Source organism: Panicum virgatum, chromosome 7N, assembly GCF_016808335.1.
Source record: "Panicum virgatum strain AP13 chromosome 7N, P.virgatum_v5, whole genome shotgun sequence".
Lineage (NCBI taxonomy): Eukaryota > Viridiplantae > Streptophyta > Magnoliopsida > Poales > Poaceae > Panicum > Panicum virgatum.
The window spans coordinates 9,862,448-9,887,675 of NC_053151.1; the positions used below are offsets into that span (position 1 = coordinate 9,862,448).

Here is a 25,228-nt window from a genome sequence, read left to right on the forward strand (position 1 = left end):
TTACCTTACTCTCGACTTCCAACTCCCTTCACCATTGGCACTTTCCAGCGTTATTCCACTTCCATCCTTAGTTACTGATGTTGCCACTAAAAGTTAGCATTATTTCCTCCAGCAACAAGTGGTCTTAAGGTTTGTAGTTGCGGATCGTAGAAATCATTATTTGTTATTCTATACATGTCTCGTGTGACAAACCTAGATTCTAGGGTATTGGTAAATGAAGATAACGGGGGTTGGAAAGTATCAAAAGAAAGAAGAGAGCAAAAAGATAAAAAGCGGGCGATACCATCTGGACCAACCTGTAAAATAGGCCCGGCCCATAAAGCCCACTTGTGTGAGACCCTAACCCTAGTAACGGAAGCATATTTCTATTTATTCCACAATCATCTTCCTTTTCCTACCTCTTCTTCCATTCGGTGCCACCATTCTTCTTTTTTCACTTGTAGTTCCGGAGTCCGAAGAGGAGTGGCTAGGCTTGCAGAAGGGAAAAGATGGCATGGGACATGAAGGGCAGCGTGGATCTAGTTGATGACACACCTAGGCGTGCCAAATCAAAGCCGCATCTGTGTATTCAAGACCGTCAGCATTGATTACATGGTAATCTTTATTACATCTTTACTGTAGCACCAACCTCGTGTTAACTAGTTTCATCAGACGCTTGCTGTGACACTCTTGCCTGATCTTTTTTGAATCGGTTGCTCTCCACCACCTATAACTAGCATCGTCATCATTCCATATATGGTTACCACTGCCGATCTACATTTGACCTCCACATATGGTCCTGACAAATTTGATGGATTCTTGTAAACACTATCTTGCTGGAGAAAAACACCTTCACTAGCCTTCCTAATAAGAAGTTCTCCTTCATCAGTATTTCGAATAAGATCTAGTCGAAAGAATATTGGTAAATCTCTATTGCAGTGGATCGAAGTATAAAAAGGAAGGATACAAGTGATATGAAAAGAGGATAAAAACTGCATGTGCCAATTTGTAAATTGGGCACAACCCATAAGGCTCACCGGTGTCAAATCTTAACCCTAATGACAAAAATCATCTCATTATTTTTCTCTTGCCTCTTCTTTCATTCAGCGCCCCTTTTCCATTTCTTATTTCAGAGCCTTGAGAGGAGGGGTGAGGTTTCCAAAGCACAAAAATGGCATGGGACATGAAGGATGGAGTGGATCTAGTTGACGGCACACTTAGTGGTGAGAAGATCAAAACCTCAACCGCTAAGAACCACCCCTACTTGGGTTCAAGACCATCTAGGCCGTCAATTATTTGATAATCTTTATTACTCTTTTGTTTCTAGCATCGAAGTATGTCTTCCTCGTCTGAGATATAATGATCAATGTATATATTTTATTTCACATCTTCTTTCTTTTTTATGACAAAATTACAACTTCTTTCTATCTTAGTCTTCTTGCTCCGTATCGATGAGTTCAACTATTATGGATTTTTATGCCATTCAACTCTTTTTATCTCGAAGGCCATCCACCTACTAGATCTCGCCATCACCTATCATTGTGTTAACTAGTTTCATCGTTGGCTGCCTTAAAAAGAACAAAAAGGATTTCACAACTAACATTCCTGCCTTAGAATTGATGTCTATTGAAGTGCTAGTAGTTGCAGAACTGGGTAAAGACTTTTTGACACAATTAGTATAATCACACTTTTTCTGAATCAATGTTCTCCATCACCAGTTGCTAGTGTCATTCTCATCACACTATATATGTTAGGTCTTGTTTAGATCCTAAAATTTTCTGGCTAAAAAATCACATCGAATATTTGGACACATGCATGGAGTATTAAATATAGATAAAAGAAAAAAAATTAATTGCACAGTTCGCGTGTAAATTGCGAGACGAATCTTTTGAGCCTAATTGCGCTATGATTTGACAACGTGGTGCTACAATAAATATTTGCTAATGACGGATTAATTAGACTTAATGAATTTGTCTCGTAGTTTACAGGCAGAATCTGTAATTTATTTTATTATTAGTCTACGGTTAATACTTTAAATGTGTGTCCGTATACTTCAAAAACTTTACACCAAAAAAACTAAACACTTTTAGTATGTTACCATCACCTAACCCGTCTATATTGTGGCAGTACCATGTAATCTATGAAATTAGATAGAATTCGTGTAACCATCATGTGAGAAAAACCCCTTCACTGTTAAGAAGTTTTCCTTCACAAGTTTTAAGACCTAGCCGAAAGAACACGAATTCAGACATGGATCGGTTTTGGGGAAAGAATCAGTAATGGACACATACAAACTCGGTTGGGAATCGGATTCCCCCAACTTGCAGTCTTATCTACTGGCTTCATCACGACCGTCCAATCCCGATCAGGGAAAAACTGGAAAAAAATTTCTTCTTTATATATCCCGTCGCCTCCGGCTCGCAGCTGCAAGTTCCAATCCGCTCCTCCCGATGCCAAACGCCGTCCCTCCAGGTACGCCGCCGCAATCCCCTCCTCGCCGCAGGTTCCGTTTCAATCCACCCCGAAATTTTCTCTAGAAATAATCATTTTTTTTGTTCAGATCGTACGATTCATTCTCCCCAAATTTTCTCTCGAATCTGGTAGAACCGTAGATCCCCCCCCCCCCCCGCCCCCCCCAAATCTCTTGTTTAGGAGTACGATTGATTCCCCCCAATTTTTTTTCTCGAATCTGATATTTTGTTTTAGCCGTACGATAAATTATCCCGTGCGCCCTATTCTCGGAGATAGTCTATCGATTTTGGCGGATCGGATTATGCTGTTGTGGTAATCTTTCTCGTTTCTTTCCCAAAGCTGCACCGAGCCGTGGCCATGGTGAAGAAGCCCAACGGCGTTGCCAAGGCCACTGCGGCCTCTGCCGGCGCGGCGGCCGGGCCATCAAAGGCGAATCCGTCCACCCCTGGGTCGATTAAGACCTCGAAGTTTAAGAAGCGTAAGGTCAAGGCCAACCGCGAGAAGGCAGCGGCTGCCGCTGCAACCGTTGACCAAGTCGCATCGGTGGGCGCAGTCACTGCTGGTGGCGATGCATCTGCATCGGCGGTCTTACCGCAGCCATCCCATGTTGCTGAACCTGTGGCACAAATGCCAGAGTCAGCCACTACTGCTGAGGCATCACCTGTGACACAGACGCCTAAGCTAGCCACTGCAGAAGCATCAGCTTCGGCGGCAAAGCCAAAGCCAAAACCCGCTGATGCTGATGCTGATGCTGATGCTGCGGCTGCACCTGCCGCAAGCAAGGGCAAGGGTGTGGGTGCTGATAATAGAAGTGGTGATGGAAGGATGAAGAGCAGAAAAATGAGGACTAGGAATGGCAAGGGGAAGGAGGTTGAGGAGGATGGAGGAAGTAACGGAAAAGGGAAGAAAGCTGCTGTGGGCAAGAAAGAAGAAAGGGGTGACAAGAAGGGTGCAGGGTTTATATTCATGTGCAATGCAAAGACTAAGCAGGAGTGCTACAAGAACCGTTTGTTCGGGCTACCCAGTGGGAAGATTGGAATGGTCAAGAAGATCAGGCCAGGGGCAAAGCTGTTCCTGTATGATTTTGATTTGAAGCTTCTGTATGGTGTGTACAAGGCAGCATCAAATGGAGGGATGAACCTTGTCCAAGAAGCATTTAATGGGAAGTTCCCTGCACAGGTAATTCGGCTTTTCCATTTCGTAGATTTGTTTGCAGCGAATGTAGTCAAGTGATCTGCTTCATGTTGATCAGTCTATGATAGTTCAGAAGGATGCATGGGAATAGGGTTGGCCTGTGGTTTCAGTATGCTAAGAATAGTGGACATGAGTAGATATGTTCCGTTTGGTCATACTAGCTATGGCATTTATGGATTTTAGATGTTGGTAAATTTAGTTCCCAATCTGTGCTGTTAAGCTTTAGAAAATAGTAGTAATGATAGGTGTGCGCCTTTATTAGAAAAGCAAGTGTTTTTTAGATGTAATAGATGAATTTTTGTATCCGTTACAAATAGTTTGTCACTATGCACTAGAGAGAATTCGTTGTGTGCTTTTTGCTGTTGACAGGGGTTAACTATGGTTCAGGCTGGCCATTATCAAATAAAAGTTTATCCTACAAACCTGATAGCAATATATGGCTGTAGAGAAAAATTCCCTGCGTTTTTAGTTTCAACTTAGTATCCCTAGTACATCACTTTATGCTGTCTGATTGTTGTATTGAGAACTGAGCTAAGTCTATTGTTTCTTCGCTGTTTCCAACTGGTGAATTTCTGTATCTTTTACGCTGGACTGTTCTGCATTGGATCGATACTCTTTAGTTTGTAGTTTTTAGAGATGTTTTAGGCTGTGTGTTTTTTTTTTGCCTCATCAAAGGTCATGGAAGTCTCTCCCTCTCCCTCTCCCCCTCTCTTTATGATACATTGGGCAATTTTGGCAGCTTTTGGATTACTAAACCCAAGATGAGCAAGCCCACTTCATTCTTCATTGAGTTTGTATTAACTACTTGGCATTGACAACTTCATCGTGAACTTAACTGCTTTTGATTATGTGATGTTCGTCATAGCTCAGCTCATCCCTCGTAGTATTGGGAGGCGTAAGAGATACTCATTACTCATTAGTTTTAATAATTGTACCGGAGCCCACATGATTGGAGAATCACAAACCGTGAAGCGGTTGGATTTGGAGAAGATAAGAGGATTTCGGTGGTGCTCGCACCAGACATGGAAAACTTGTTGTCTAGCTTGTCTTGGCAAGCCAAAGCAATGAGGCAAAGGCTGCAGATGCAACCGTGTTTGGTCAATGGTTATTAGGGGAAATTCAGTAACGAATAAAACATGCAACTGCTAGATTGTAAGGAATTGAGGCGTTAGTGAGTTTTTGAAAATACGCCCAACTTGCTAGTGTTTTTTTTTTCCTGCAATTTTCTGATTTGTATTGGTATATTTAGTTGACTTCATGAACATGACCCTATAAACCTTTTTGGATTTTGGATGATTTGTAGCGGAATCTCCAATTTTTCCCTTTCAGAATTTCCGTGGTCAAACATTAATTCTCGAGAACGATGTTGCCTCTGCTTTCTCAGTTCAATCCAAACTCTGCTTCCCCATAAGTTGACGAATAATCTTAGCACTTGGCCTGACCTAGTATTATAAACCTTACAAGAACACATGCTATAGTAGGAGGTGTTGAATATTTGTTATTCTTGTATTATAAACTATGGTATATGTGTAATGCAGGTTAAGTTTAAGATTGAAAAAGATTGTCTGCCTCTCTCTGAGAGTAGTATCAAGCATGCTATTAAGGAAAATTACAGTGCAAGGAGCAAGTTTGACCCAGAGCTCACTTCAAAACAAGTGAGTGTCTTGGAATCGTGCTACAAATTTTATTACTGTTCCGGAATTTTCATACATAAATGCTAATATATTTTTAATACTATGGATATGTGATACTATGCAGGTCCATAGGCTACTTGCGCTGTTTAAGCCTGTCAATGTACCTCAGTCTGCTCCAAATAATCACCGTGGAGAAAGGCGCCACTATGAAGAACGAAGGCAGCCATATCATTATGAAGAAAGGCGGCCTTCATTGCCTATCGAAGAAGTGCGTCAACCACGGTTTGATGAGGAAAGGCGCCCTGCGGTTGTACATGTTCCTCTTGAAGATCCATATAGGGAACCATGCTTTGCTCCACTTCCTGTTGAGTCTCAGCTTGGCCATTCTTTGGCTGGTGGTTGGGGTGATAACCACAGATATTATCAACCAGCTGAGCCTCGACACATTCCTCTTGCTCTAGAGCCTCGACATGTTCCGCTATCCTTAGAGCATCACCATGCGCCTTCTGTGCCAGAGCTTCGACATGTCCCAGCTGCTTATTATCACACTTTGGTTCCACCCAGTGATTCATACTATCGGTCTGTAGAGAATCTGGCACCTGAGCGGTAAGTTATGAACATTTTTGTTCTCTTATAGTTACAAGTTTACAAGCACCATATTGTTCTCAGTTTTTGTCAATTTATCATCCATATCATGTGATTCGTGTACAGTGATTGTGTTGGCTGTAAATGCTAATTCAAAGAATTTGGTTACGTGGTGTTATGGTTTTCACAACACCTTGCATCTGTCTATTATAATTCTAGAACCATATGATATGCTCTGACTAATTGAAATTCTTAAATATGCTGACAGGACTGTGGCTGACATAACCGCCAGGGATCCAATCATTCCTAGGGATCACACAAGACTGCCAGGTGAGATATCTGCTCGGGCAGACCGCTTGGAGGATCTCTACCGGACTGGGGGAATTGCTGCCCGTGGTGCACATGTGGAGGAGCTGTATCCTCCAGGGGAGACTGCTTCTCGTGCTGACCGGGTGGGGATCACCACTCGCGCTGATATTTTGGAGGACCTCTACCATTCTGACAGACTTGTTATCCGTGCTGTGGACCCTCTGCCTCGTTCAACCTATCATACAGCTGCTTACGAGACTCACCCTGCTTATGCTGAACCAAGCACAAGGCCTGTCTCTACAAGGGTCAGTGGACCCGGTGTCCCGGTTTCATCACTCTATTCCTTCTCTGGTGCGCCAGTGTACCGGTGATGAGTGATCAGAACTCATCGCTTTTGTTGAAATTCTCACCTTCAATGTGTGAATTTGATTTGATGCCTGTCTTGCTATAACTGCAACTGTTGTTTACATTAGGTTCAGTTTTATATTTCCTTATTAAACATCCATTGCTGGATGAACATGGTTCGGTATCCAGTTTATGTTGCATATCCTCCCGCTGATTTACGTGAATATGATGTTCCGTATCATGTTCGTTTTGCTATAGATAATGGTGAGCACTATACCTGCAAATCCTTTATTTTCTCACATGCTGATTTGTCACTGACGCTTTGGTACTCCAAAATCAAAATGTTCGCAGATGTGAGATGTGGACAATGGTATAATGTTAGCGTATCTGGTTCTGATGTTTTACTTCAGAGAAGGGAAGACCTTCTTCAGCGTGCAGAAGTGCATGTATGTGCGTTTGATATTGAGACCACAAAGCTGCCCCTGAAGTTTCCAGATGCTGAATACGACACTGTAATGATGATTTCATACATGATTGATGGGCAAGGTTACCTGATAATCAACAGAGAGGTTTTGACTTACAATTCTTTGCCCAACGCTTGTTATCACCTTCTGGTTTATTATATCCATCTATGGCTTAAAAGATCCTTCTCTTTATTTCCTGGGCATACTGCGCCTTGGGCAGCATTAATCACCTTAAACACCATCCTGATGTTCGTCCATTGTCTCACTTCTTACAGATTAACATATTTTCATTTCTTTTGCAAAAGGAGTTTTTTAAAAAACATATGATTTGTGTGTTAGAAAATGCTTTAAAAACAGTTACCTTGTGTGCTGTTCACTGGATACATACTTCAAGATCAGCATCTGCAAAAATGCAACAATCCAAATCTGTTACAGATAGAACTTGTGCTCATTATGGCATTGGCAGGTGTGGTAACATGCAGGAATTGATGGAAAAAATACACAGCTTAAGCAGATTATATTTATATATCTGACGAAATCATTATTTTAGCTTATTCACTTTTGTTGATTGCATTTGCAAAGATGCAGATGTTTCTCAATCAAGTTTATACAAATCACTATTTTTATTTGCTCCTTGTAGTGTATTGGGGAAGACATTGAAGATTTGGAGTACACACCTAAACCAGAATTTGAGGGGAATTTTAGAGTTAAGAATGTTCCAACTGAGGTATGGACATCTTTCACTTATTTTGTTCAGCATAATATGAATTGTATGCATCCTAGCTATTTTGCTAACTCCCTTTGTTTTTTATGTTTATAGTTGGATCTGCTTAAAGCATGGTTTGCTCATATGCAAGAGGTTAAACCTGGCATTTATGTCACATACAATGGTGACTTTTTTGACTGGCCAGTTTTAGAAAAGAGGGCTGCTCACCATGGGATAAAAATGAATGAGGTGCGATTTCTTTTTGTTTTAATTTGGGCTTGGTTTGGCATTGTGTGGATTATTATAATCTTGTTTTGTGGAATTGCTTTTAGAATTTTTTGTGTTTCGTTAACCGCTTTTCTTCTAAGCTAAGTTGCAAGAAAAGATTTTATTGAACTATCCTAAAAATAAATGTAGTGCACAGGTCAGCAGCTGCCTGATCCTTGGTTGTGGTGGCTATGGCTTTTTGTTAGAAAAAGTTATCCTTCTACACTCCCTTGAAGTAGCACGTTTGCCTGCTTATCTCAATGAATGATTTGATCTGCTTAACCTAGTTTTGATGGATTGAACGGTGGTCAGTGATATTGTCGCATAGCTTCTGTGGCACCTAGTTTTGCCATTTTGCAGTACATGTGGATGATATCATCGTCGTCATCGTCGTCATCATCTTTGTCTTACAGCTCCCTCATCCGTGTGATGATGAGCTGATGGCAAAAGGGGTGGATGCAATGACAGTGGCAGTAATGGTGTCAGGCATGGTGGAAGATGGTAGGATATGCCATGCATAGGAGTTCAGGGACCAAATTGAGTACAACAGATAGTAGCGGAGGTTGAGAGGGGGCAGACCACATGTGGAATCATGCCATGATATGGTGCTGGTTTAATAGGTCTTTTCTGGCCAGATGGTATATACATGCGTGTGCAATGAGAGTAATGGTGATGCGGGTTGCCATGGTGGCCAAACCAGGTTATGCGGTAGCCCAGTGCCATAACCATTTCAAAATCTTGCATCATGGGGTTGGGGTGAATTGATCCGGCTTTAGAAGTTTAGGGGCTTTGACTGAAGAAAGAGTAGTTTGGAGGAATCAAGTAGACAAAGATGATACTTAAAGGAAATAAAATGGGCGTTGCCCATTATCTCGGGCTGTGGCAACTATTTTATAAGATGTCCAAAATATCTTCCAACCAGTTATTGCAAAACAATGTGATGTAAGAAAAAGCAATCTGCAGCTGAAGGAAAAGGAAATAAGACTGGGTACTCTAGTATCGTTCTCTATGATACCATGCACACATTTTCTTTTATCAATTTGTTTGTGGCCTAGAGCAGATTAGAAAAACTTGGAAGCGCCTAAGTCGATAAGTGTTTCATTTCTTGTTCATTTTTTCTTTTTGTTGTTGCAGGAGATTGGTTTCCAATGTGACAATAATCAGGGGGAGTGTCGGGCTAAGTTTTCTTGCCATCTTGACTGTTTTGCTTGGGTGAAGAGAGACAGTTACCTTCCACAAGGACGCCAAGGTCTAAAGGTGACACATCACTTTTTTCTCGAACGTGCAGGAGAACTGCGCATCATTATATTAAGAAGAAAAGGGAGGGGTTTTATCCCCCCCCCCCCCCCCCCAAAAAAAATGTTACAGATGAAAAGGGGCTGTAACCCCACCCCACTCCCCAAAAAAAATACATCTACACTGACTTGTCTTTCGAAGAAAAAACTAGACTAGACGAGGACTGGACCAAAAAACTAACTGTCTCTAATCATTTCTATGCATGTGCTTGGTTTCAGTAATAGGTGTCTTATTGAAATCAATGTTTTTAAATCGGTAAGGCGAGGCGAGGCAACCCACCACCGCCTTATCGCCTAGGCGGGCTAAGGCGGACTAAGGCGACACCTTAAGCAAGGCGAGCCGCCACCGCCTTGTCGCCTAGGTGACGTGTTGAAAACATAGATTGAAATCACAAAATAGTACAAATTTTAGTGATGTAGAGTGTGCAATATTTGAATAAACAATTAATATGCCTAATTTTAACATTTGCTACTCACTAGCACTATAAGGTTACTCATCTGACTTTAACTGATTGCGAGACAGTCCAAATATTTTCTTTTTTTTTGCATTATCTGCATATTATGTTGCTTATGCTAATCTTTTTTGCCTCTTTAACTTTTTTGTTTCTCTTACATTTTCACACCTGCAGGCTGTTACAAAAGCCAAGCTAGGTTACGATCCTCTGGAGGTTAATCCAGAAGATATGGTTTGCTTTGCAATGGAGCAGCCACAGGCAAGTATGTCTGTCTTGATTCTGAAATTACAGTCACAAAGGGAGTTTGTGCAAATATGGCTATGTGACTCTGTTTAGTTGTATTGATTGCACTCGTATCAATTTCAAATATTTTCCTATGTTAATTTTCCATTCCATTGTTTCTTTTTCAGACAATGGCTTCTTATTCCGTATCAGATGCTGTTGCGACATACTACCTATACATGACTTATGTCCATCCTTTCATCTTTTCTCTTGCAACCATAATACCTATGTCACCTGATGAGGTATTGCGGAAAGGAAGTGGGACACTTTGTGAAATGCTGCTAATGGTCCAGGTGTGTTAAGGAAACTTTGCTGCCATTCAGTAACATATTTGTTTTCAAGCATTACTTTTCTTCATGCTCAAGTTTTTCATATTTCGTGAGCTTTTGTATCTTTTACTTTAAGTTGGGCCATTAGATGGTTTTATCTTTTACTTTAAGTTGGGCCATTAGATGGTTTTATGTATTACATAAAGCTTTTTTTTTGTTAATTAACAGGATGCAAGGTTATGAACACATACTTATTTTCAAACACACGCACGCGCGCGCGATTTTACTATTGTTTGGCTAGGATTTGGACACATGGGAAGTGCTTGAACTTCAAATGTGCACGACTATGAATACTCTAGTTATTTCAGTCTACCTTTGATTATTCTGATGCTTGCTAAATTGAGTTTGTTTTAATGTACAGGCATTCAAGGGTAATGTCATTTGTCCTAACAAGCACCAAGCTGATCTCGAAAAATTCTACAACAACCGTTTATTAGAAAGTGAAACCTATATTGGTGGTCATGTTGAGTGTCTTGAAACTGGTGTATTTAGATCTGATCTTCCCACAAAGTTCCAACTTGAACCATCAGCATATGAGGTAACTCATTATTCATTTTCTGGAGTTGGTTAGGGTATGAATCTGTGCGCACTGATGGGATTTGACACGGGAAATTTTAGTTGCACCTCCAGTATGTTAACGATCCACATTCTTCTTTCAGCAACTCATTGGAAATCTTGATCGTGATCTGCAATATGCCATTTCTGTAGAAGGAAAATTGGATATTGGTTCTGTCACAAATTATGATGTCAAGGATGCCATAAAGCAAAAGGTATTAGATGCTTCCAGCAAGACAGTTTGATCTTCACTCTTAAGTCCAGCCTATCAAATGTCAAAGTAAAGGAAATATAATACCATAATGGACCAACAAAATGAAAATATCTATCTAAAATGAGGCTAATATATTCCAGCTTCAAATTGTTGTGTTTTGACAATTTAACTAAGACATTTATTTAACCTTGTAACTTGAGTACTTGGCCAACATACAAAGAATAGCTGTTATTTTCTAATTTTGTTATATAAGGATGTCCCTGTTGTAGTTGCATCAGTTGCATTAATCAAATCTTGCATCTTTTAAGAATGAAGCTTGTGTGACCTTTTTTGTTTTGTCAAATTCACAGCTTGTTTCATTGCGAGATCACCCAATACGTGAAGAGCGCCCTCTTATTTATCATCTTGATGTTGCTGCAATGTATCCAAATATCATTTTAACAAATAGACTCCAGGTATTCCCTTGTACTTTAGTATAATATGTCTAATGTTATATTTGTATGCGTTCTGATTCTGTGTAAGTATAACCTAGTTTGTAGAACCAGTAGGTCAATAGATTTTTGTTTTTGAGGTTGCCGAGAGCATATACAAAGGAACGATTACAAAGATGCTCCTATTTACTACGCATAAACTAACATAAAGTGACATTATTATCAAAACAGCTACTGAACATTTAAAGTTCCACCAGACACAGACATTAATCTAAACACATTCATTCCTGTTGTGGTGAGTTCCCTGGTATCCTCTGAGTGATTTATATCAGATGTGGTCATATAAGAAGTTAAAAGGAGCGTGATCTGGTGAGATACATGACCTAGCTTTCCTCGCCGTAGTTTCTGGCTATTTAGCTGTTTGAAAGGATTGTATGCTTCATGTCCATGGTCCATTGAGTGTTGTTTTACTGAGGCGTCATTCTGGGTTATATGGACAATACAAAGAAGTGAGGGAGTGTTTAAACTGCTGCATTGCCAAAAATTCATCAAGCACTATTAATTTTCATGCACTAACTTCTGTAAAAAAAATCACGCACTAACTCTTAGCTGTTAGTGTATATGAGTCAAGGGTAGTTTAGTCTTTTCCTATTGTCTAGGGTTTGGGTGCTCATGTACTATATATATCCCCATTTGGGGCTGGTTAATCCATCCTATATTTCAGCCTCCATTCTTAATCGTAACATGGAATCAGAGCTCCAGGTTGTGTAGATCCGGCGCCGCCGCCCTTCGTCATCCTGCTGCGCTGCCCCTGGGAGCTTCGTCTTGCTCCTGGGGGCGGCATCTTCCTCCAGCCCCAAACCCATTTCTCTATTTTTTTAGTAGTTGAGTCGCAGCAGCTACTGTCTGCCTGTCGCGGAGATGTCGCCGTCCATCCTCAACCTCCGGCTGCCGCCGGACCTCGATTCGTCATCCCCGGGCGCAAATCGAGCGCCGCCGGGCCTTGATTTGGCTTTCCCGGCCGCAGATCGAGGGTGCCCAGTCGTCGCCGGCCCTCCCCCGTGGCATAGCAGCAGCAGCAGCACATCTTCCCGCGGAGCCGTCCGTCCGCTCCTCTACTCCGCATCGTCGTCAGCCCGTCGGGCGGATCCGGCCGTCTTCATCCTCGCGGTCGGCGCAGCCCGTTGCTGCCGCCGTCCGCCGTACACTCGGCCCGTCGCGGCCGTTCTTGCGCGGCCCGTCGCCGTGCGCGCGGCCCTTAGCGTTGCAGCCGCCCGTCGCGGCCTATCATGGCCTCCTCTGCTGCTGCTTGTCGGCCGTCGCGGCCTCCTGCGCCGCCGTCGCGGAGCTGTCCGCGCCGCCCGCGCGTCCGTCCGGCCGTCCGTGCCGTCCCTGCTCGTCCGCTCTGTCCGCGAGAGGGGGAGCTCCACGTCGCAGCTCGTTTTCCTCTCCCCGTTGCGGCTCGTCCCGACGTGGATTCGCGGTGCCGCTGCTGGCCGCCCGCCCATCGCGAATCAGCTCGTTGCGGCCATGTTCTGCCGCCCGTGGCAGCAGCACGTCCTCTGCTGCGTCCGCCCGTCGCGGCTGCCCGCCCGTCTCTTGCGTGCTGCATCTTCCTGCTATGACTGAGGAACTTGCTGGCTGTCTCTTGTGTGCTGCTGCTGCCGCTTGGGTCTTCTTCCTTGCCTCCCATTGGGGCTTTTGCAGTGCGGATAGGGGGTGTTTGTGCGGCTCTGTGCTGCACGTCTCTGTTTTGTATCACCTTGTATTCTTGTGTTGGCCAATTGCTTCTAGTTCATCTCCATATTTTGTCCTGCTGCTGCCATATCGCTGTTGCTTGCTGCTGCCTGCTAGTATCTGCTATATTAGAGTCTTTTGTCTCATTTCCAGCTAGCATCTCCGTCGTCCCAATTCCAGTGTGCCCACCAATGCTAGTGTCTATCCAAGTCCAATTGCATACATCCAGTTCGTCAATGCCGTGCGAGTCCACAAATTCATTGTTAGATCAATCAATCTTTTTTTTATGGTTAGCTGAGTCCCATCGATTTAGCTAATCTCGTCATCATCATTGTGGTGCGGCAATGCCCTCTTGGTCCCTTTCAGAGCCGTTTTGCTCCACGTCATGATCAATGGCCGTCTATTTGTCGTCATCACATTCCTGTCTCACCACTTGCCATCTTGCAGTGGTGCTTTCTATCTTTGGCTGGTTTGACACATCTCACTATTCTTGTCAAGTTCAAAGTCTCTAAAGCAAGATTCATGTTTGAAGAGTCGACGTACTGGTTTGTGAAGACTTGTGGTATTTGCTGAAGTACGGTTGTGAAGGCAATACCCTCTTGTGGAGGAGCATTTTCTACATCGACAAGTTCAAGAGTTGCACGCTTTGATGACATCTTTGATTTCGGACTTTGGATGTATCAATTTCATGTTTATGTTTGAGTCTAGTGCTTATGTTTAGTCTAGTGCTTAGTATCAACTCTCCAAATGCAACGACATTGCATTCACGTTGCATTTGAGAGGGGGTGTTAAGAGTATATGAGTCAAGGGTAGTTTAGTCTTTTCCTATTGTCTAGGGTTTGGGTGCTCATGTACTATATATGTCCCCATTTGGGGCTGGTTAATCCATCCTATATTTCAGCCTCCATTCTTAATCGTAACATTAGTATCTAATCTAATCTAGATATTACACACTGCTGTCAACGACAAGTTGACAAGGTTGCTTCAGCGCAAGGGGTGCCAGGGCCGCAAGTGCATGCCTTGCCTAGTTAACCTTGTGCCAAATTTTTTTAATATTGGATAAAACAAACATCTGTGCGCCTTTTACTCAATACCTTCATCTCCAATAATTGTACTGAGTTTTGCACACAAACCAATTTGCCCAAAGCTTAAGCTGTCAGGAAATGCTGGGCATGTGGTCATATTTCAACAGGCAACTCAGTAGATTGCATGTGTAACAGTGCAAGTATTGATGGAAGTTGATAACTGCTATAGGGACAACTAAGGCCTCTTTGAATCAATTAATTTATTCCATGAGGCGATTTAATTTCTTCTATCTTCTAAGTTGTACCATCATATTATGCATTGACATCTTATGTCAATCAAATGAACTTTTTTCTGCTTCTTGATTGCAGCCACCATCTATAGTTACAGATGTGAACTGCAGAGCATGTGATTTCAATCGTCCTGGCAAAAATTGCCTCAGAAAGCTTGAATGGGTCTGGCGCGGAGAGACCTACATGGCAAAAAAGAAGTACGTTCTACAAATTTATGTAATCTGAAATTTAATGAATTTTCTGATCTAATGCTATTATTTTTTTTCGAACTACGCAGGAGAGCTGCGTGTCATTTCATTAAGATAGAAAAAAAACAACGGAAACAAGGGGAAGAGCCAGCACCCCCCAACACAAACCAACGCTAACTCAACCCTCTAACAACAGACAAACAACCAAACAGAAACAGCCACCTAGCGTTTACGGGCCCTGCGCACTCCTTAGAAGGAGCTCTTGCAGACTGGAGGCTCCAGCTAAACGCCACATGTACCCCTCAGCGGCCACCTGGGCTAGCACTTTTTGCACCTAAGGTCGGCATCCATCAAAAACACGTGTTCCTGTGTTTCCACAACTCCCAAGTGACTAGAATTACCAGGGAATTGAAGCCCTTTCTCAGCCCTTTGTCGATAGAAACAGCAGCCTTCTTCCACTAAGAACAGAAGCGGCTCGAGGGGATAGGAGGTGCAGCATTCAGTCGGAGTTTAGTTAACACTACTGTCCACACCTCCATGGAAAACACACAAGCGGACAAAATGTGATTAATGGTCTCTCCGGCCTGGTCGCAGAAGGGGCAGGCCGACTGGTGGGGTAAGCCTCGCTTCGCCAATCGATCGGACGTCCAGCACTTGTTAATGGCCAACCAGACAAAGAACCTGCAGTTCGGAGGTGCCCAACTTTTCCAAACCCGCTTCCAAGGGGCAAAACCGATGATCCCAGTAAACATGGAGTTATAGGCCGACTTGCAGCTGTATGAGCTGGAGGAGGAGAGCTTCCAGCGATGTTGGTCCGGAATGTCGGGTTGAAGCATTATTCCATCGACCAAATCCCAGACAAGCAGGTATTCCGTAATAACCTGTACAGTTAACGCTTCTTGGATATCTTCCACCCATCTCCTGTTAGAGAGTGCCTGACTCACTGTACGCGTCTTTGCAATCTTTGCAGGGATCACACTGACAAGATTAGGAGCCCATTCAGCTAGGGTCTTGCCTTGTAGCCACCGGTCAATCCAAAATCTAGTGGAGGTCCCATCCCCCACAAAAGTGTCGACTGCAGCCTGAAATAGAGCGTGAGCTTTCCAGGGGACCTGGACTGGGAGCCCAGCCCACGGTCTAGACAAGTCTGTTTTCTGTAACCAGAGCCACCGCAAGCACAGCGCCCACCCAATGTCTATTATGTTTTGTAGTGACTATTATCACATAAAGAGGCAAATTGAGTCAGAGCTGATTCAATCTGGTGGTCAGGGTTATTAAAACGATAAAACGACGAAACGAATAGATGGTAGATTTTAACGAAACGATGGACGTTTTATCGTTTAAACGGACGTTTTAATGTTTAAACGTCGATTTCACAAGAACGTTTTCTCGTGAAAACGTCATTTTCACGACGTTTAAACGTCGTTTTAATAACCAGGCTGGTGGTATCGCATCTTCAAAGCCTTTTCTTGACCTCTCAAAACCTGAACATTTACTTAAACTAAAGGATCGTTTAAAGAAATATTGCCAAAAGGCACTGTTTTTAAACTCATGGATAAATTCTCTTTTGGTGAGCCTTAGGTGAATTTCCTTATGTCATAATGCAGGCACACAAAAGAGTAGTTGATAAACCAATTACAGAAGTTAGAGAAGCTGGAATATGCATGCGTGAAAATTCATTCTATGTAGACAGTACGAAGGTCAGTCCAATGCTTACTATATTCACATTCCTTTTTAATTTTGATAGCATAGAGATAACATTGGTTTTCAGTGATGGACTATGGATAAAAGCCCCTACCCCTCCCACTATAACACCTGGGTTTTATGGTCGGGTTGGTTAGGTGGGGAGCTCTAACACGGTACCAGAGCCAAGGTCCCGGGTTCGAACCCCCCTGGCCACGCATTTCCGCTGCACGATTTCCCCTGCACTTCTTTCGTGTGCTGAGACCTGCTGCGGGCTACGCCGGGCACTAGAACCTGCTGCGGGCTATGCCGGGCTCGCACGCCGTAGGGGGAATGATGGACTATGGATAAAAGCCCCCACCCCTCCCACTATAACACTTGGGTTTTATGGTCGAGTTGGCTAGGTGGGGAGCTCTACATTCAGTCTGTCTACATTCTAGGTTTTCATGTAGCAAACTGCAGTTCTCTCTCTCCCTGACTATGCATAGCATTTTCTATTTTGCTACTGATGATTTAGATGGCATGCTCTAAAATATTCCTTAATTTGATAATTCCAGCTTTCGTGATAGAAGATATGAATACAAAGGTCTCAACAAAACATGGAAAGGAAAATTGGTAGAAGCTAAATCCAGTGGAAATTCTATGAAAATTCAGGAAGCGCAGGTTCAATTATGCACTATACATCATAAGACCTTGTTTATGTTTCAGGCATCTTATCTGTTTTCCTTCTCCCACTTGTCTTTTGCAGGACATGGTTGTTCTATATGATTCTTTGCAACTTGCTCACAAGTCCATATTGAATTCTTTTTATGGATATGTCATGCACAAGTACGTAAAATTTAATTATAACATGGTTTTCATTTGTCTTCTTGTAGTATATTAGCTATGTAATAATGATGTATCTGTTGTGATTTAGGGGAGCAAGATGGTACTCTATGGAAATGGCTGGGGTAGTTACATATACTGGTGCGAAGATTATCCAAAATGCTCGGTTACTTGTAGAAAAAATTGGAAGGCCATTGGAACTGGATACAGATGGCATTTGGTGTGTTTTGCCTGGTTTTTGTCCAGAGAACTTTACTTTTAAGACAAAGTGAGTAAAGTAGAGCAATCAAAATTAATTTTAAATCAAGCTGTTTTATCATAATATTATGAAACTTTTATATAGCTTCTGTAGCTAATTCAAGACTGTATAGTATGTCCCAGATATTTCTATGATTGCGGATTGCCTAAGTTGAGTGTAGTCTCTGTTCTCAAGGCGTCGCCTAGGCGTCCACGCGCCGTCCACCGATTTGCGCCTTGCTCGCCTAGGCGCCCGCCTTGCTCGCCTAGGCGTCCAACCGCCCCACCTTGCTAGGCGTCCGCCTTACCGCCTTGAGAACAGAGAGTGTAGTGCTTTCTTGATTGCCTTTTCATCCTTGTGGTTTCTAACCTTTGACCAAGCGCTGCTTCTTTTGTAATTTGATCAGTGAGTTGAGGCATTAGGTTATCAGGAAGCGATTTAAGCATAACATCAGCATAATTCCAGAAGAAGAATTTGTTGCATCTTAAAACTGAACAATTATTATGACCTCTTTCCCAAAGTAGTTGCCTTTGTTTACTGTGCAGATTTTCTCCAAGGCACAACTTTGACTACTCGTTATCAATTTAACACTTATTGGTGATATTTCAGGGCTGGGAAGAAGCTAACAATATCTTATCCCTGTGTCATGCTTGATGTTGCGAGAAATAACACTAATGATCAATATCAAGTAAGAAATACATGTCTTTTCTTCTGCAAGTTCTGTATTCTTCTCATCAACTATGATAATGTCATTAATTAGTTGGTTTCTTTGTTCTACTAGACGCTGAAAGACCCAGTAAATAAGTTATATACAACACATGGTGAGTGTTCCATTGAATTTGAGGTCGATGGACCTTACAAGGTGAGTATTTTGATTTTATTACTGTTTCCCTTCTTTCTTCATGAAGTTACACATTCTCTTTTACATAAATGTTAAGTTTTCTACGGTTTAAAAAAATATTAATGGCTAAAGAGTTAATGATATTTACATATAAAGAAGAGGAAAATAAGTTTTTTCCTTTAGTTATATTTAATTTCAAAAGAAGTATAGAAAATTAGGAATTTTGTGGTCCTTAGAGGTAAGGAAATCACCATTTGTTTAACGGCGCTATCGACTTCACAACACATTACCATTATTTTTTTTATAAAATATTTATAAACAAGTAATAGAGTTAATTCAACAAACTACAAGTAACATGATTAATTTAACAAACTCCTAATTACACATAGCGGTATAATTTGTGTCACACAGTTGATTTTGATTTAAAAATATACTAGACCACATTAGACTTTCGGACACGTTAAATGAGCTAATGGTCTGATGGCCATCACCAGACCAGATGTGACGTTGCAGCAGATGGATTCCTCGTTTCCTGTCTGATTCTGGCAGTCTGATGGCGTGCGGCTCAATGGTGAAGGACAGTCAACCTGATGCGCCATGGAAGGCTGAAAAGTCTCCCAACCATGCACCATGGTGCATGCGTGTTCCTACTCCGACGTGGCAGGGTAAAGTACGCCACTATTGATACTAGCTGAACCAGATGTGCTCCGGTCAGGGCTAGAATTTTTGTTCGTATCCTCGTCTCTTCTTTTTTTTTTGCGCGGTCTAAACCAGATGCAGCATTATAACTCACCCGCTCCCCTCGCTCTCACTCCCGCTCCCCTCGCTCTCACCTCCCCGCGCTCTCACTCCTGCTCCTACGTTCTCACTCTTCTCATGTATGCTCTCACTCTTTTACTCCTCTCTCTATTCACTTCTCTCGTTCTCACTTTTGTAGACTGAATAGCATTGCTTTCCCTCTTACTTATTCTCATTGCTCTAGTTATAGAACACCAAACTAGGAAAGCGCAGGTGAGTTCTGCTAAATATTCATCTTACCTTCTATTCTTATTTTTCTTAAGTAAAATCTAAATTTTTAATGGTGTTAGCGTCTTTCTTTATGTACATCTATAATTTGCATATAATCAATTGGGACGGATCACGTTTTGTAGGCCACACCACGCAATTATGTCTGGAGGTCACGCTGTAGCGAAGCTTTATATCAACTGCGGTCAATGTGGAGCAGCCCTATCTGATGGGGCTTTTTCAGTTACAATTTTTTTTACTTCGCCAATCATTTTTCTCTTAGCATTCTAGTTCTGTCTTTCTATTAACATCGTTTTTTTTATTTTTATTTTTTATCAGTGCGGCAAAACATTTTCTGTGGAAGAAAGCTGTCAACGTCTACTTTGTTGTACATGCGCACCATATCATGAGAATTACTTCAAACAAGATGTTTATCGAGCACGTAATCTCGATAATATTATTTCAACTGGTACGTTTGTTTGCACTTTTGAGGAATGTGCCCAAGATATACCTGCACCATAGTATAGTGATCATCAGAGGATGTGCCCGTACAAAAGACTTGCGTGTCTAATATGTAATCAATGATTCACCTCGATATCACTGAGGTCACATCTTCTGAGACAACATCAGTTCAACTATTACCAGCTTAATTATGGTTATCTCAAACACTGGTCTTAATATCTCCAATGATAGAAGGTGTGTTTTTAGCGGTAGAGAGGAAGACTTTGTGTTCTTCATTACAGGCGCAACCCTTTATTTTGTCTGGCTTGGTGCATCAGCTGCTGCATCAGTACACCTTCTATCATTGGAGATATTAAGACCAGTGTTTGAGATAACCATAATTAAGCTGGTAATTGTTGAACTGATGTTGTCTCAGAAGATGTGACCTCAGTGATATCGAAGCGAATCATTGATTACATATTAGACACGCAAGTCTTTTGTACGGGCACATCCTCTGATGATCACTATACTATGGTGCAGGTATATCTTGGGCACATTCCTCAAAAGTGCAAACAAACGTACCAGTTGAAATAATATTATCGAGATTACGTGCTCGATAAACATCTTGTTTGAAGTGATTCTCGTGATATGGTCCGCATGTACAACAAAGTAGACGTTGACACCTTTCTTCCACAGAAAATGTTTTGCCGCACTGATAAAAAATAAAAATGAAAAAAAAACGATGTCAATAGAAAGACAGAACTAGAATGCTAAGAGAAAAATGATTGGCGAAGTAAATAAATTGTAACTGAAAAAGCCCCATCAGATAGGGCTGCTCCACATTGACCGCAGTTGAAATAAAGCTTCGCTACAGCGTGACCTCCAGACATGATTGCGTGGTGTGGGCTACAAAACGTGATCCGACCCAATTGATTATATGCAAATTATAGATTTACATAAAGAAAGACGCTAACATCATTAAAAATTTAGATTTTCCCTAAGAAAAATAAGAGTGGAAGGTAAGAAGAATATTTAACTGAACTCACCTGCGCTTTCCTTTTTTGGTGTTCTATAACTAGAGCAATGATAATAAGCAAAAGGGAGAGCAATGCTATTCAGTCTACAAAAGTGAGAACGAGAGAAGTGAATAGGGAGAAGAGTAAAAGAGTGAGAGCCTACAGGAGTAGAAGAGTGAGAACGTAGGAGCAGGAATGAGAGCGCGGGGAGGTGAGAGCGAGGGGAGCGAGAGTGAGAGCGAGAGGAGTGGGTGAGTTATAATGTAGCATCTGGTTCAGACCGCGCAAAAGAAAAAGAGAAGAGACGGGGATACGAATAAAAATTCTTGCCTTGACCGGAGCACATCTGGTTCAGCTAGTATCAACAGTGGCGTACTTTACCCTGCCACGTCGGAGCAGGAACACGCATGCACCATGGTGCGTGGTTGAGAGACTTTTCAGCCTTCCATGGCGCATTTGGTTGACTGTCCTTCACCATTGAGCCGCACGCCATCAGCCTGCCAGAATCAGACAGGAAACGAGGAATCCATCTACGTCACATTTAGTCTGGTGCTGGCCATCAGACCATTAGCTCATTTAACGTGTCCGAAAGTCTAATGTGGTCTGGTATTTTTTTAAATCAAAATCAACTGTGTGACACAAATTATACCGCTATGTGTAATTAGGAGTTTGTTGAATTAATCATGTTATTTGTAGTTTGTTGAATTAACTCTATTACTTGTTTATAAATATTTTATAAAAAATAATAATGGTAATGTGTGGTGAAGGCGATAGCGTCATTAAACAAATGGTGATTTCCTTACCTCTAAAGACCACAAAATTCCTGATTTTCTATACTTCTTTTGAAATTAAATATAACTAAAGGAAAAAACTTATTTTCCTCTTCTTTATATGTAAATATCATTAACTCTTCAGCCATTAATATTTTTTTAAACCGTAGAAAACTTAACATTTATGTAAAAGAGAATGTATAATTTCATGAAGAAATAAGGGAAACAGTAATAACATCAAAATACTCACCTTGTAAGGTCCATCGACCTCAAATCCAATGGAGCACTCACCGTGTGTTGTATATAGCTTATTTAGGCGTTCTCCAACGGTTCCCCGAAAACGACCCCCCACCCCATGTGGAGGCTACAGTAGTCCCCGTAAGCGCTCCAACGGCGCCCCCCGTTTCGTCCCCCCTACGTCCGGTGAGCGCGTTCATCTCCCCATATGTGGGGGGAGCTCGGCGTCCCTGGATGTGCTTGTCGTTGCAGGCGGGGGCTTTCATGCGCTAGGAGCGAAACCGGAGGCGGGAGAGCAGGCCGTTTGGCGGCCCCGCGGGTGCCCGGATCGACGAAGCTGGAGCCGGGGAGCGAGGTGGGTGAGGAGGTGGCGGTAGATCTTGTTGGTGGGGGCGGCGGGCGTTCCGGTGAGGTTGCGGGCGTGGGTGGTCGGCAGCGCGGTGGTAGATCCAGGAGCGCGCCCATCGCGTGTTACCGGCGAGGCGGCTAGTACCTGTAGCCATCGCCAACAGAGCTCGTCGTGGCGGCGGCGACGGTGGGAGGCGAAGCTCTGCACGGATCTGTCCGTGCCCTCAACCCAGCCTCGCGTCGTGAAGCGAGGCGGCGCGATGGGAGACGACCGCTTCTCTTCATGGGCGGGAACATCGAGGAGGATGCGGCAACTCCGGCAGAATCTTGCACCCAATAGGGACCACTGGTGGCAGAGGCCTCACGAGTCGGACCCAGGAAGCGGGGGGTCCTGGTGAGAATCTCGCAGCTCTAGGAGTACTGTGGCTGCCCTTCGAGTTCCAGCAGCAGGCAACTTCATCGATGCCGTCAACTGCCTCAGCCACGCGCTCAAGATTAGGTTAGGATTTTCTTCCCCCATATTCCCCATCCCTCATCCGACCTAGTTGTCTAAAGAGACCTCGTGTGTTGGTCGATTGTTTGAGTAATTGATGGTTAGTGTGGTGTATTTTTTCTCGGGATCTATTGGTTTTTCCATGAACGCTTGTGTAATTCATATCTGGTCCCCAAGGGTTTCATTGTTCTACAGGAAATTGCTTAGCAGGAGTGTTGTCTCATTTCCTTTTGCGATGAGAGAGATTGAGGGAGGTTGTCGTAGTCAGGGATTAGTGAATTTGGCTATCGAGCTATGCGCCATGTGTGCGTGGGTGGGTGTTTTTTGTGAGATCACGAGTCTTGTGTTAGTTAGCAGCAATGGAGTAAATTGTTTTCACCATAGATTACGGCCAAATTAATCTTGACACAGGCTTGTTAACACAATGTATTGTTCATTTTGATGGAATTATGCCTTGACTCTAGTTTATTTTTTTACCGCGTGCAGGTGTTGTAAAGAAGCAGCATTCCTACTAGATCTAAAAGCAAGTTCTTTAGAACTATTGTTCATAGAGAAACAGGAGCTTTCCTACTTGATCCCATATGTTGCTCCTTTCATAGACATGTTCCTCCTTTTTCCTATATGAAGGGATAGTAGGCTCTCTAGCAAACGAATCATGAGTGCATGGATTAATTTAATTCAAATCGTCCTACCTTTATTTTAAGCGTGAGCTTCCTGATTTGTACACAAAACTAATGTATGGTTGTTAGACTATACAACATTATTTTCTTTTTCTATACAAATCATATAGCCAGCCTACTCGTCCCTTTTTTATCCATGGCACACCCCCTGTAAAACTGCAGCTAATAGTGCACATTGGCATTACCCCTTTTTAGGGTATTTTTAGCAGTCATGTCACATTCTTGTGCAGTAAAGAAGTAGTTTAACAATGTTGAATAGGTATTTGAGTAGTATTGATGTAGTAATTTAATAATATTTGGTAAGCAATTTCAATATGGTCAGCCCAAACATTTAAATAATAATCTAGCTATTTTTATTTTTTCTGCTGATCTGAGTTTTTCTTGACTCAAACGAAGCAGTTGTATTATTTATAGATGCTTTAATATTATTTTTAGTTAGGAAATGTACAATTCTTCTGTTTATTTTAGCAGGCACAGTATTGTTCCCATGTTTGCTGTATTGTTTAGGTTAACATGTTTGCTGTATTGTTTAGGTTAACGTAACCTTCCGTTTTTTTATCTGATATGAGTTCAACCCACTTGGAAATTTATTTGATTCATATTTGTGTATGTTCAGTTATTGTTCAGAGGGACTAATTGTATGGACTTTACTTTAGCTAAGGGTAAGAACCCCACCTCTTTTCTATGTTTTTTCTATATGTTGCCATGGTGAGCGCATATTTCATCTTGTAGGCAACGTATGCTAAATCAACCGGCAATTATTGATTTTAGTTTTGCATTTTTTTTTTGTCTAACTTAAGCATTTCCAGTGGTAAGCTCTGGAGAATTACTGTATGATACAATTTCATTAAAGCATACTTAATTAACATTGTGTCACAGATATAAAGTGTAGACACTATACGAGTTTCATTGTCTCTGAATTCTGATATGAAATAATGGCTATAGTAGCATTGCTGCAATTATTCTAAGTGTGTAGCTACCTGTGAAGAAGCATGAAGCAAAAATAGAGATATTATTAAGTAATATCGTTACCATTTCTTTTCCATATTGCCCCCTATTTCTAAGTAATATCGTTACCATCTCTGAATGGTCAAATGCTCAGAATGCCTTTAGTGCCACATTTTCACTGCTATTGTGTGATTTGTTATTAGGTAACTTAGATAGGTATAAGAATATCTCCACCAGGCTTAGGCTTGGACCATTTGAGGAGGATGGATTAGTACGAACAGCCTCCACAGAGCGTCAACGTCAACAAGTTCTGATGAGCCAGAATCTCCTGGATCTGGCAAACCATGTATGCTCTTTTGCTCTGCACTTTCTACTGGAATTTGTGATTGAAAATTCCCACTTGAAAATTCCCACACCGACCAGGAATTGATATGATAATCCATGCTTACGTAACTTTCATAGCTTCAACCTACATGTCAAAATTACATAGCAATTAACAGATGCCATGTTAAGATATGCCCATATACCCTGCTGGCTCTGATCAATTTAATCTATTGTTAGGCAGGGCATTGAACTGGACATGGACATCCCGTTCTCTGGGTCGCCAACAACTTGAGGAACCCTGAATACTACCTCCATATCTGTGTATACGTCGCTACCAGAAAACAATAGCTCAAAAAAAGTAGATGAAAAATGCTAGATACTGCACGTAGGAGTCTGTTCCAGAAATCGTTGGCTTTGTTCTTTGCATTTGTCAGACGTTACACTGTTATTCTTTGTACAGATGCTGAACTCGTAACCATTTTAGTGTTGATGCACGGTGATGCAAGGATGGAATTGGATGTAGTGTTTGTTTTTCAGCCGACAAACATAATGCCTCTGTTGTCCATACGTTGGGTTTATGGGATTGTATCTTAACCATCTCAATATTGCTCTCTTTCATTTA

General features: G+C 42.1%; 1 protein-coding gene across 22 annotated transcripts; it reads left to right on the top strand.

Annotated features, from left to right (window-relative positions):
- The first annotated feature begins 2,158 nt into the window (after positions 1–2,158).
- Positions 2,159–25,228, top strand: LOC120680566 (DNA polymerase epsilon catalytic subunit A-like). Of its 22 annotated transcripts, XM_039962066.1 has the most exons (25): positions 2,164–2,451; positions 2,791–3,630; positions 5,184–5,300; positions 5,404–5,885; positions 6,133–6,782; positions 6,870–7,087; positions 7,623–7,709; positions 7,803–7,937; positions 9,090–9,212; positions 9,880–9,963; positions 10,116–10,280; positions 10,678–10,854; positions 10,976–11,086; positions 11,436–11,540; positions 14,648–14,766; positions 15,969–16,018; positions 16,200–16,291; positions 16,365–16,457; positions 17,189–17,268; positions 17,357–17,533; positions 18,113–18,191; positions 18,285–18,365; positions 23,951–23,996; positions 24,486–24,628; positions 24,848–25,228. In XM_039962066.1, the coding sequence occupies exons 5-25, from the start codon at positions 6,686–6,688 to the stop codon at positions 24,896–24,898; spliced, it is 2,313 nt and encodes a 770-aa protein (XP_039818000.1). In that variant the 5' UTR covers positions 2,164–2,451; positions 2,791–3,630; positions 5,184–5,300; positions 5,404–5,885; positions 6,133–6,685; the 3' UTR covers positions 24,899–25,228. The 22 variants fall into 22 exon arrangements, 11 of the variants coding, with proteins under 11 accessions (XP_039818000.1, XP_039817998.1, XP_039817995.1 ...); XR_005677715.1 differs by lacking the exons at positions 2,164–2,451; positions 2,791–3,630; positions 5,184–5,300; positions 5,404–5,885 and adding an exon at positions 21,836–21,954 and having other exon boundaries at positions 6,296–6,524; positions 6,647–6,782; positions 18,285–18,332; positions 23,141–23,996; positions 24,844–25,228; XR_005677722.1 differs by lacking the exons at positions 2,164–2,451; positions 2,791–3,630; positions 5,184–5,300; positions 5,404–5,885 and having other exon boundaries at positions 6,296–6,524; positions 6,647–6,782; positions 18,264–18,324; positions 23,141–23,996; positions 24,844–25,228.